We start from the raw sequence: 14,243 nt of genomic DNA, 5'->3' as shown, positions 1-14,243 counted from the left end.
TGATCATCTGTTATAAATTTTAATGAAATTTTCAATAGTTAGATATTTTTGTGTTCTTTTTCTTAAGGAGACTCCCTCCTAAATTGCAATCACTTTAGCTTGCAGCCCACAAAATGGGGATTCACCTCTGCATAAAAATACAATTAGATTTCCTTTGTTGAAGTAGAGGCAGAGGGCCTAGAATGTACTAATTTGGCCCCCTTCAAGCCAACCTTACTGATTCCCAACCTTGTTGATGTCTCACATCTCCTGAGAAGTTTTGGCAACTATAGATTTTTGGATCTTACAGGAGAACAGAATCAGAATCTGTAACAATAGGTCCAAGAAATCTGTATTTTTAAAAAGTACCTCAAATAATGCTGATGACAAATTCAGTTTGAGAGATATTGGGCTAGATGATAAAACATGCCACAAAACTCTTCAGCCTGAGGGTGAGTTATTTCTAGGGGCTCTACCTTTGATATTCTGATGTGCAAAATCTGTAGCAGTGACTAAGATGAAGATAGAAGATATGAATGATATAGAAGATAGACGATATGGAATACATGTTTTTCAAGGAGGTATTGGAGGACATGCTTTGCAGTCAGATAGACTTGGGTCCTTGCCTGGTACTTGCATTCATCAGCTGGGTGATCTTCTTTATTTCTAATATCACGGGCTAGTTCTCCACAAAAATTGTTGAGGTTAGACATCAATAAGGTTTGGAATCAACAAGGTTGGTTTGAGGGAGGCCAAACCAACCTTCTTGATTTCTATGGTGAATTCTAGGCCCTCTTCTCCTACTTCAATAAGGAAAGCCTAATTGTATTTTTATTCAGAGGTGAATCCCCATTTTATGGGCCTGAAGTGATTGCAATTTAGGAGGAAGTCTCTTATTAGGCTGTTAAAAATGTATAAAGGGGTATCACGTAAAGAATTAAATACCTATAGGTTTAACATGTAACTCAGCATAAAGTAAAGGTGCTTTCACCATTATTACCATCACTATTAGCAATAAAATATTAGAAGAATTTGTGGGAAAAAATCACAATTCAAAGTGGATTGAATTCAAGTGAATTCAAAGTAGGATAAATGGCTGAAACCAAGAAAGAGAAATGTCAGTTCAATTCAACAATCATTGATTAAATCTTATTTCATGCAAAATATTTAAAGAGCTAACAATTTAATAATGGAAAGTGACACATGAATCAAAAATTATACAAAATTTGGTAAGAGCAATGATATACATATGTATCATTGGTTGTACCAAATATGTATACATATATGCACAAAGCAAGTTAGGAAGTGTAGAGACATCTAAGTCAAGCTAGTTGTTGAGAGTGTCATACAAGAGGAATTTTTGAGTTGAATATTAGAAAAATAAAATCAATTAACCAGATAAGAAAGGGAACAATAATTTGTAGGCAGAAGGAATAATGCAAAGGATCAGAGATATGAAATAGCAGGCATAATGCTTCAAACATCGTGCTATCCTCAAAGGCAAGCCGGGAGCACTTCAATAGGAGTGAGGTGAGCTGTTAATTAAAAATAGGGATCTGGAGTCTTCAAGACCTTCAAAGGCTTAGCTGCAAATTATTCTGGATTCTCAATAATGAGGAAACAATAACAAAGTTCCAGTGGGGGTATGGATAACCTTAATATAAGGCTTTCCTTGCCTGTATATTGGTCATGGATGTCAGATCTAAGGTGACATCCATTTCTTAGGGTCCAATAAGTTGGGATTGGTGTCACCTGACCACAGTACTCTCATGATAATGTTCATTGTAAAGCACACACACACAAAATCTGTTTTGTAAGGTCTATGTAGGTTACACAACAAATCTACCCCAAAACTTCTACTCCTCACCCCAGCAAGGAGTGGCAGACTTTTCTAAACTATACCTATGAAGCACTGGAGGAAATTATTGAACGTGCAGATTTCCAGTTTACAGTCTCAGAGTTTGGTTCACTGCGGCCAGTATAGGATACAGAAATATGTATTTTAAAAGTTATCCCAGATTATTCTGACCTGGGCAGTCCTCAGAGCAGTGTTTGGAAGCACAGCTCTAAGCACAGTGGACCCTGCAGTAAATGCTACATACTGAGCTGGTTCCAGTTGGTGGAAGTGAGTTTTCTAAGAGATTTCCAGTTTTGAGTCTGAGTGACTCTGGCTTAGCTAACAAGATAGAGGAACTTAATTCTCTCCGTTAGAAATTAAAATAAAATTTGGGGCCACACGCTAACCTTTCATATATGAAGGCATTCTCAAAATATCAAAATAATTAAGTCATTCCAATCTTCACTCATGCTTCCTATAGAATATTAGAAGGGACCTAATTCTTATCCTACCACAGGATTTAAAAAATCTCTCTTTTAAAATATCTTAGACCTCACCTCTGTTTTAGAGCCTAAACATTTAGAAGAGCTTTAAATGATCCCCCTTTTCTTTTTCATTATGCCTCTAAGGCCCTCTAGAATTCTTTTTGGTTTTTTGATTCCATATCCCAGTGGGTGTCACTATGACCAGCAGAGACCAAGTCTGTGGATTGAAAAGAAAGATTTACGCTAACAGTGGCAGAGTTGTCTTTGAATGATGATGAGGTCAAGTTGGTAGGGTTAGAAGGAGCTTTCAAATACTATTCCTCAACTTTTTGATTGATCATTTTTTTCTACTTCTGTAACAGGTATCAGTATTAATTACACTACTCAGAAACCCATACTATTACTGCTTCTCCTCTTTTTTTTTTTTCTTGGTTCCTTTACTTCCTATTCAGTGCCTCTGGAAGTGCTGTAAAGTTAAGCCTTGTTGCGTCTGTCAAGGTCCCTCGTCACAAACATTGGAACCAGGAAATCTGAAATTTTCCAAGGGGCAATCATTAGATATGTCTCAGGTTCTTTCATCTTCAAGGATCCTGTTTCTGGCAAAATGCAAAGTGTGAACTAGTCTTTGGGATCATTCAATTTTGAGAGTAATTTACCACTATCTATGTCCCATCACTCCAAATGAAGCAACTGCTGGTGCTCTTGCTAATGGATATGTCTGGATGGTTCAGGGCCACCTGTCCCTGGGTGACATCTGCAAATCACTAGCAGACCTGTGACCAACCACTTGTAGGGAGCTTCAGATGCTGAATACATCAATCTGGAGGACTTTTTTTTTTTTTAAAGACTGTAAATGCCAAATATAACAACAGTATATAGAAAAATAAATATTAATTTTAAATGAGAAAAAATAACAAGATTATAAAATTTAAAAAGTTAAACACATTACATATGTCTCAAAATCAAGAAAAAATAAAATTTCAATTTAAAAAATTTAAGTGGGCGTCTGAGGTTATTTTGTAATACTATTTTCTCTTATTTTTTTAACTGTCCATTCTTTGTTTGCCTCCTTCTGAGGTCAACACTATGATGTTTTCTGTGGAGAATATAGACAGATAACTGTCTTTTCTCTAGCATTGTCAATAAAAATTTTTATTTATAGATTAGAAAAATGCCTTTCAGTTTAATAATTCATAATTAGTAATGTATTAAGATGTAATCTAATACTTTGTTATAGGTAACTTTATACACAGATATATTCTTTATTTTAGAAGAATTACTAGTTTTATACCTTTAACATGGAGGAATTTTGATATATTTTATCATTTTGTAAGTTTTATGCAATTTAAAGTAGAAATATATGCACAGTCTAATTGTTATGTAGAATATATTTTTGCAGAGGAAAATTTCCATTTGATTTCACATTGATGAAAACAGATTCATTTCCTTACAACTGTACGTATATAATGTTTGGAAGAATTTTTCACAAACTAGCATCTGGTTGTATACCTTTTGAATTTTGTTTCTCCTTAAGTGTTTACATACTTCTGTGGTGTAGGACATTACATACTTCTGTAGTGTAGGACAGATAGCGAAGGATATTAACATGATGAATATGCACTATTGCTCAACTCTATCGTGAGTTTTAATATGTGGTAAATTTGTGTACTATATCTTATATAATACACTGAGTTTTATATATTTTCAGTGTATGAGAATATTTACACCAACATTCTGAAAGAGTGTAGCAACTGGGAGCTCTTCCAAGTGGCAGAGCCTGGCCTGGATTTATACATAAGGAAATATAGGAATCTAAGAAATTAAATGTTATTCCAATCACTATGTGTCACTTGAAGACCATTGCAGGAGAACCTGCAATATTACAGCAATACTTTGTATAATTCCCCTTTTTCTTTTTCTCATCTCACACCTTTTCACTACTATAGAGCAGTGAAAGAATCTTGGCACTAAAGCCTACCTTTCAAATCCGAGGCTGTGCTTCCCCAACACCATGTCTATTTAGATTATTTAGATTTTTTGGCTATGACTTCCTTGTTTACCTAGGACTTCTCAGCTAGCTTCTTACCTAGTATACTATCACAAAGCATAAAATCTCTCGTTAGAGGGCAAGGTAGGGAAACAATTTGAGCCCTTTAGCAGATAGGTGGAATGGAGACAGAGACATTGGCTAAGGCTCACTCATTGATGATGTGTGTGTGACTCAGTCATGTCAAGTTGACCAGGCCAGGGAAAAGGATACAAAGTACAGAGTCCCATATTTAAGTTACAAGATCTAGTTATAAGTGAGGTGCAAGTTATATAATTCTGTAGATATCACTGTCAAGATAGAGTATCTTTGCACTTTTTTCTCACGTGAATTTCAGCTCCTCCTCTGAACTCTTCTGTCACTTAACAACTGTGCTAACTTTTAATATTTCTACCCCATCATACAATTAAATTTTCTAATCTTCAGCAGAGCTACAAAAACATATTGACTAATTTCTGTGATAATACAGAACCACCTAAAACATTCTCCTCTTCCATAGTTTACAAAAGTATAGTGGACTAATTTCTTATTAAGTGAAAATAGTAAATGTAGAAGTGACATGTATCATAAACGGATATGAGAGAATTGCATATAAAACGTATATTACAAATGCAGCTCTGGAATTTAGAGACCTATACATGTAGTAGCTCTGTAATTGCATTTGTTCAGGGCCGGGGAGTGGGGAAGTTAATCATTGATTAAAATCTAAATGAATAGGAGTCAACTCTTGTCAAAAATGAAATAGGATCTCTTAGGTCCTTATGTACTTATATCTACAATAAATATTTATTTCACTTTATTGAACATCCCACATTGCATGTTATCAGTTGGAAATGAGAAAAATGTATTCAGTGAATATTCTATTTTCTCTAACTGTCATTTTGAAGGGAAGTAAAGGGTGATAGATATTTTTACCTTTAATTTCATGGGACTTGAAAATGAAAGAATTATATACTTGGAAAAATGTTAAAAATTAATTCCTATCCAACTTTTTACCCTATAATTTTTTGAAGTATTTTAATAGACAGTATGCTTTAAGTTTAGGGTTATTAAACATGTTCCTTTTACAATACATTAAAAAGTAATAATTTATCATAAAAATATGAGCATATATAAATACTTTTGCTCTATAAGTAGTTTTCAATAGTTTCAAATGCAATGAATAGTTTTACTCTCTTAAAAAATAGGCCACCAAGTTATTTACATTTGGCCTAGATAAGGTGCAACTAAAATATATATCATAATCATACCTTGGTTTGTTAAGAAATATGCTTCTTATCTGTGCTGCATAGAATTTCAGACCACGTGATAGTTGATTATTTTCTATTTTGGTATATATTTATATATAATATGTACATATGCACGCACACACAAACACATATATGTTTTCTCAGCCTATATATCCTATCCATGTAAGGACTGCTTCTGCCTCATTTTTCTATGTCATAAAGTTAGATATGTAGTAACTGCATAAATATTGAAATAGAGCAATATTAAAATATTGAAATGAAGTTTAAAAATCAATTATGAGGTCTTATATTTTAAAAATTGGTTAAATTTTGTATCCCCCCCAATTGTAAGTTAGTAGAGGCATACCTTAGAAATATTGTGGGATAACATAGAGAGAAATGCCAGATATAGGTGATGGGGAGGAAGGCAGCAAACCACATTGCCATGTATGTACCTATGCAACAATCTTTCATGTTCTTCACATGTACACCAAAACCTAAAATACAATTATATATATATATATATATATATACATATATATATATATATATATATATATATATATATATATATAAAGAAAAGAAATATTGTGGGTTCAGTTCCAGACCACTACAAAAAAGCAAGTATTGGAACAAAGCTAGTCATACAAATTTTTAAGCTTCTCAATGAATATAAAAGTTATGTTTATAAAATGTGGTAGTCTATCTACCATAGCATTACAACTAAATAAACAATATACACATGTTAATTAAAAATACTTCATTATTTAGAAACGGCTAATAATCGTCGGAAACTTCAACAAGTCATAGTCTTTTTGCTGGCAGAGAATCTTGCTTTTCTGTTCTTGGCTGCTGACTGATCAGGGTGGTAGGGGCTATAGCAGTTTGTTTCTTTCTTTTTCTGTTTTTTATTGAGATGTAGTCTTGCTCTGTCGCTGGGCTAGAGTGCAGTGGCACTATCTGGGCTCACTGCAACCTCTGCCTTCTGGGTCCAAAGGATTCTCCTGCCTCAGCCTCCCTAGTAGCTGGGACTACAGGCATGCATCACCATGCCCAGATAATTTTTGTATTATTAGTAGAGATGGGGTTTTACCATGTTGGCCAGGATAGATTTCTTGACCTCATGATCCGCCCACCTTGGCCTCCCAAAACGCTGGGATTACAGGCATGAGCCACTGCACCCGGCTGACAGTTTCTTAAAATAAGACAAGTTTGCTGTATCAATTGACGCTTCATTTCATGCAAAATTTCCTTCTAGCATGTGATGCTACTTGATAGTATTTTACGCTATATAGAACTTCTTTCAAAATTAGTCAGTCCTCTTAAACCCTGCTGTTTCTTTCACAACTAAGTTTATGTAATATTTAAACCCTTTACATTTACAGCATCTTCACCAGGAGCAGATTTCGTCTCAAGAAACCACTTTCTTTCCTCGTCCGTTAGAAGCAGCTCCTCATTTGTTCAGGTTTGATCATGAGATTGCAGCCATTCAGTTACATTTTTAGGTTGTACTGCTAATTAGTCCTCTTGCTATTTCCACATATCTGCAAATACATCCTCCACTGAAGTCTTCACCCCTCAAAGTCATCCGTGAAGACTGGAATATACTTCCAAACTCCTGTTAATGTTGCTACTTTAACCTCCTCTCATGAATCATAAATGTTCATAGTGGCGTCTAAAATGGTGAATTTTAACCGAAGGTTTTCTGTCTACTCTGCCCACATCTATCAGAGGAATCACTATCTATGGTAGCTCTACTCTTACAAAATGTATTTCTCAAATAGTAAGTCATAAAAGTCAATATCCTCCTTGATCCGTGAGCAGCAAATGGACGTTGTGTCACAGACATGAAAGTAACACAAATCTTGTGCATCTCCGTCACAGCTCTTGGGTGACTAGGTGCATTGCCAATGAGTAGTAATATTTTGAAATAATCTTTTTTCCTTAAGTTCACAACAGTGGACTTAAAATGCTCAGTAAATCATACTATAAACAGAGGTGCTATCATCTAGATTCTATTTCTAGAACACAGGCAGAGTAGATTCAGGATAATTCTTAAGGGTCCTAGAAGTTTTGGAATGGTCAATGAGCACTGGCTTCAGCTTAAAGACATCACCTGTGTTAATTCTTAACAAGAGGGTTAGCCCGTCCTGAAAAGCTTTGAAGCTAGCCATTGACTATGACAGTCCACATTAAAAATCTGTTGTTCAGTGTAGCTACCTTAATCAATAATCTTAGCTAGACCTTCTGCATAACTTACTGCAGCTACGTCATTAGCAATTGTTGCTTCACCTTGCCTTTTTATGTTATGGAGATGGCCTCTTTAAACTTCTCTGCTAGATTCAAACTTTTCTTCTGGAGCTTCCTCACCAATCTCAGCCTTTACAATATTGAAGAGAGTTAGGGCTTTCCCTGGATTAGGCTCTGGCTTAGGAGAATGTTGTGGCTGGTTTCATCTTCCACCTAGACCACTCAAACTTGGTCCGTTTCAGCAATAAGGCTGTTTCACTTTCTTCTTATCTGTGTGTAAAACAGAGTAACACTTTTAATTCCCTTCAGACTTTTTCTTTGCATTTAAAACTTTCCTGTTTTTCATAAGAGGCCTGGTTTTTGACCTTTCTGGGCTTTCAACATTCCTTTGTCACTAAACTTAATCATATTTAGTTCTTCCTTTGAAGTGAGAGATATGTGAGTCTTCCTTTCACTTGAACATTGCGGGCCATTTTAAGGTTGTTAACAGGCTTAATTTCAACATTGTTGTGTCTCAGGGAATGAGGAGCCCTCAGGAGAGGAAGACAGGTGGGGAAAACGCAGTCAATAGAACTTGTTGAACACACACAACCTTTACTTATGACATTTGCCATCTTATACGGGTGTGGTTCACGGTGCCACAAAATAATAACAATCGAAGATCAAATATAATAACATCCAAGGTCAGTGATCACAGGTCACCATAACAAGTATAATAATAATGAAAAGTTTTAAATATTGTGAGAATTACCAAAATGTGACACACAGATACAAAGTGAGCACATTCTGTTGGAAACATGACACCAATAGATTTGATCAAATCAGAGCTCCCACAAACCTTCAATTTCTAAAAATCACAGTACCTGTGATGTACAGTAAAGGAAAGCTGAATAAAACTAGGTCTGCCGTAGTCTATTTACAAAAAGCAAGTTGAAACTTCCAATATGATTCTCTTTTAGAAGTTTTTGAGAAATTCTTTCGTTGTTTATTATTGCATACTCATGTGTGTTATCTTGAAATTCCACTAATCTCAGGGAATTTGGGTGAGCTGAGGATACTAACAACATTTAAGCTGTATTTTAGCCATTGCCTTTGTCTGGAGAACGTATCGAAAGCCTAAATATTTAAAACACATTATGGTATTCAGGTAATTACACATGGTAGGATGTCTGAATGTGTATAGTATGAACAATCCAAGTTTAAAAACATCATGATGGAGTTAGTAGCAAATAAAATATCTAAGCTTGTTATGCTATAATCCTCGTCATGCTTTGCATCTTGAAAACTTGCAAAGTGTTACCCAAATATCGTGATGATTTGGATCCACATCAAAATGTGCATGTTTAAAATAATGATAACCATGGTAGACCTATTTTTTTGGCTAGAGATATACAGATATTGCCGTTTCCAGACTGTGTGTAGATGATGGCAAAACTTGTTACTAACCAAATCATGAGAATTTTTATCATTTAAAATTTTTTAAATCACCACAAAATCTGAAAAAATATTCTGAATAAAACCAGATGTAGGAAGTTTTCTTAAAATCTCAAAACAGTAATGTAAATGAATAGTTTCATTGTTTAAATTATAGTTAAACTTTAGACATTAAAATAACATCAGGATTGAAGTATAACATAAACTCCCCAGGAGGAAAAGAAAAAATTAAAGCAAGGACTTTATACCTTTAATCGGAACCTGCTCTTTTTTATTCATTGTAATAAAATTATGTTCTATCAGGATTTCCTAAAGCTCTTTACTTACCTGCCTTTATTGACTAAATTAAGACAGAATACTATTATTTTCTTGAATGGCCTTATTATAGTGTGAGCATTTTATAAAATGTAAAAGTAGTGATTTTTTTTGGATTCTACTTTCTGCATTTATCATAATCTTATTAAGATATCTTCAGTGATTATCAACATTTAGCTTTCATGACCTGGGAACTTGATTATTATCTCTGTTTATTTTCTTGATCTATTGATTAAAACATCTCCTAAAGTAAATTATTGTTTGCTTCATTATATAAACTTCTTCACACTGTCTCAACATTTTTGTTAAATTATGTGCAAAATGAATTAAAATAGGCCATCATTACCTGTATTTATTGTAGATTAAAATTTGTTTCTTTGCCCATTACTCTGCTTTATGACATACTGCCAATCTCTATCCAAATCTGCATTTTGTTAGGAACATGCTCTTTAACTTTTGTTATGAAAATACATATGTCTCTAATAAATATTTATACCTACTATGATTATTTAGGCTTAAGCATGAGTAATATTGATCAACAGTATTCGCTAGTGTTGCTTTAAATTTTATTACAATATACTAAAGCTTTGTTTTTCTTTCTACTTGTTAGGAATGAGTTCTTTAATTTTCTTTTTATAATTTGTGTATGCGTGCGCATTTGTGTGTGCATGTTAGAAAAACAGAGACAGAGCTCACACTCTAAAGAGATCAAGCACAAAAGCTAAATACATGGATATGCAATCAATAACTGTTTAAATATGTACAAAAAAGGGAGGCTATAAAACGGTGAGAATTACAATTTTGAGTACAGTGCTCCTCTGTGTTATTAACCACTATGTCCTCTTCATTTTTCTTTAGTTCTATTCCCAGTACCATTTTTCTACCACAGAACTTGTCTCAAGCTGGATTCTCACAATTACCTGAGAGTTGCCTCTCTTCTATCTAGACTATCCTTTGCACCTACCCAAATTAAGTGTTCTATAATACTGCATTTAGTTCAGTGGTCTCCTTTCTCAACACCCATTCTCCATGGCTTTCTATTGCTTATTTGCCTTCAGGATAAATCAGTATCTGTATACTAACATGAACCTAACTCAAAGACATGTTACAGTGTGTGGTTTCCTCTTCATTTGTAAGTTTATCCCCTACTGTTCACTAATAATATCCTTGAGCCAAATAATATGTTACCACTTATGCAACCGTCCCTCTTTCTTTTCCAACCCTACTGGTTTTTCAGTGTTCCAGCATTTATGGCTGTGAAATGAATTACCTGAGAACTTAGTGGCATAAGTAAACATTTATTATGCTCACTAATTCTGTGGGCCAGGATTTGAACAGGACATCAGGGACAGGTTATCTCTGTTCTTCAGTGTCTAGGGCCTCAGCTGGATGACTCAAATGCCAGAGGCAAAAGTCATCTGGAGGCTACTTCAATGAGAAATTTAGGGGGTGACACTGACTATTGGCTGGGTGCCTCAGTTCCTCTTCACATGGGTTCTCCATGAGGGTCTTCTTATGCGGCCTCTTTGCGTAGGCTATTTTGTACTTTCTTACAGGATGTTGGCTGATTTCCCTACAGTGGCTTTCCGCAAAAGAGAAAGCCATATGGAAGCTGTATCCTTTTTTATAACCTGGCTTCAGAAGTCACATAGTATGATTTCCACTACACTCTAATAGCTGGAGCAATCACAGCCTACCCAGCTTTAAGGAAAACAGTAAAGAAAGTCTACCTCTTGGCAAAAAGTGGTGAGATCCTGGAAGAATGTATAGGACCAGAAATATCGGTGTGGCTCTTTTTTGTTGGAACAATGCCACAGTCAAGGACTGTAGTTTGTATCCCATGTGCTCTTTTAAATTCTCCCAGTCTATTATAGGCCATACCAACCTTTATTCATTCTGAACTCTTACAATCTGTGATCCCATTTACAACCAGTATATTTCTTTGAATTGTTAACATTCCATGTCTATCTGTTTTGTCTCCCCAACTATACTAATCATTACTTTAGCACAATAACCTCATTTTCCCACAGGAAAGTAAGGTCTGTATTTTTACTTTCCACAGGACCTAGCATACAGCTTTGGACATAGTAGGAGCTCAATAAACATCTAGATTAAAGTCAGATAGATTTAGAATGAAATGAAATTTTACGCATTGTAAATGAATGTGGTAGATAGTGTTTGGAAAAGAAGTGAATGGGTGATGTAAGGGATAGTGGTTACAATAGCATAGAAATAAGTGAGACAGGATCACCTAGTAAACACAAATAAATATGTTTATGAATGAAACATGAAAGCTTAAATGTCAATAAGGCACGATGGCAGTCAAAGGAAGGTACTTTTTTGTATCTTAGGTATTTAATTTGAAATTCATTTGTTTTTAAAAACTCATTTAAATAATTCAAATTATACTAATTGAAAGCATTAAACTTAACTCTGCTGACATTTGAGAGTTGACAAGAGGATCAATAGGAGTAAATATTTTAATATTTATTGTTATATTTAATATTTATTGTTATATTTAATATTGTAATATTTTTCAAATGTGTTTAGCTATATTTGAAAAAGCATTTTTATTTGGATTGTTTTTAATTTTTTAAATTTGAAAATAATGCATTCTGATGATAACAAGCCAAGATATATAAAGAAAACCCAAGAGATCTATTTCTGCCATTTCTATATTGAGGATTCTAATTGTGGCTTGGTGTGTTTTCACAGCTTGTTCCATGCTCATTTTGTATACTTTACACTGCTTACATATTATTCCTCATATTTATTGTTCATGCCATAATTTATTATTTTTAAATATGCAAGGCTCATGGCTATGTCAATGGTAACTTCTCTGTGTGATGATTATGGGATCTGATTAATAGTTATTGTTTTAAGAAGCTATTTCATAGACTTTGTGGCAAATGGGTAAATTTGATATTTTAATTCAAAGTTGAGTTTTTAGAGATATAGAAAACAAAACGTTGATGGGGAGGTTAAATTTTTCAGATGAAAACTCTATCTACTATATTAATTTGTTCACATATGAGAACGTGGTAATACTATGAAAGTACTACATAAAACTTTATAACTATTACTAACTGAAACACCAATGCTCACCAAATAACATCCTGGGATCTCAGCCTTGTTAAATGATACTAAAGAACACGTGTGATTTAAATTTTACTAAACGTTGTAAAAATTCATACACTGAAAATTATTTGAACATAAAATTTTCATGTTGATGGTAAATGAAGAGCATATTGCTTTTCAAACTCTCGCCAATCTCAGGAGTATTTCAACCTTGGACCATGAAATGAAAGAAAGAGAATGAAGATTGGTCAAGTGAAAATAGTAAAGTTCCAAATTCCTATCTGCAATAACTCATTTTACCAGATCCCATTCTGAAAAGTGGTTAAATTCATCTCTACGTATTATACATGTATGACACTGAGAACTATTTTTCTTTATATTCACTGGCATAATTTTTAAATTTCAGATATTAATTTAAAAAGCCTAACTACTGTACCTATGTAACTATAACCTACCTGAAACTAAAATGATTCTTGGTTACATATTAGAAGTTACATATTTACATATAACTATTGTGTATTTAAGATGGCTGATCACACTGAAGTAATGAAAGGCATTCGTCAATATCCAGGAGTTCGCTATCCTGTCCTTACTCCTAATCTTCAGGGTTTTCAGCGTGCTGTAAGTGTGCTACTAATATTTCTAAAATTTCTACGCCTCTTATAGTTTTAAAGATATTTACAAAGTTAAAATTGTGTCATATGTAACTCTCCTGTAATATAAATATATGCTAATGTACTAACATGAAGACATAGAGCTCCATATCCTCACAGCATTGGGGATTCAAGTGATCTGTATACCTGGCTCTTCTAGTTTAACTGTTCAAAAATTAAAACACGAAAGTAAAATTCTGCATTTTCATGAAATTTTTTAGAAGTGTATTTTGTGCTTCTTGTTAAATAATATAGAATACTATTTAAGCATTTCTCAAAGCCATTTTTATAGTTATAATTGTTGCTGAATTTTTAAATTATTTTTGTCAACCTTTGTTGGTCAGCTTTTTGTGTCTGTTATTTTCTGCCTCTAGGTGAGGCTAATTGTCATTGTATCTGGCTCTAGTTACTTTCCCTATTTATCTCCTGGTTTGTTACTTTCGATCCTCTGTTACTTAGAAATTGATAAAATTTAAATAAGGCTTTAATAATTTTACATATGAGAAGAGTCTCTTCAATTTTAAGGTATTACCCTTATGTGGGCTTATTGCAAATATTGAACAGCAGCTATTTCTGGTATTAATGAATATTTTTCACTTCTGTATGTGAAACTGTATTATGTAAAGCTGAGGTTGTGCGATATTAATTAATCAGCATATAACCTGTTAGTGTATTTTGTTAGAACCATTTATTTTTCCCTTGGGTTTGATTTGATGAAATCTTTATTGCATTGTTTAAAAAGTCATTTAAAAAATTGTAACTTTGGTGTCATAGTAGTCGTAACAAAATAAAGCACGTAACTTACACTGAAGGAGAAACTGCAAGGACACCCTGATGTTAACTTAGAGGGGTGAACAGTGGAGTAGAACTAATCTTGACTTGGGAGTTAAGCAATTCTGTGCTCAAAACATGACTCCAGAACTTCTATTCCCTGTG

General features: G+C 34.0%; 1 protein-coding gene across 2 annotated transcripts in view; it reads left to right on the top strand.

Moving 5' to 3' along the window:
- Window positions 1-14,243, top strand: part of HMGCLL1 (3-hydroxymethyl-3-methylglutaryl-CoA lyase like 1) — a 151,810-nt gene that overhangs the window by 48,768 nt on the left and 88,799 nt on the right. For both annotated transcript variants that reach the window (XM_032299746.1, XM_032299748.1), the window contains one exon: window positions 13,180-13,275. In XM_032299746.1, coding sequence (XP_032155637.1) covers window positions 13,180-13,275 — 96 coding nt within the window. The remainder of the gene's footprint in view (window positions 1-13,179; window positions 13,276-14,243) is intronic.

Source organism: Sapajus apella, unplaced genomic scaffold (assembly GCF_009761245.1).
Source record: "Sapajus apella isolate SASKATOON/1434 unplaced genomic scaffold, GSC_monkey_1.0 scaffold41, whole genome shotgun sequence".
Taxonomy (NCBI): domain Eukaryota; kingdom Metazoa; phylum Chordata; class Mammalia; order Primates; family Cebidae; genus Sapajus; species Sapajus apella.
Note: the sequence above shows the minus strand (reverse complement) of the source record. Positions and strands in the feature narration are given on the sequence as shown.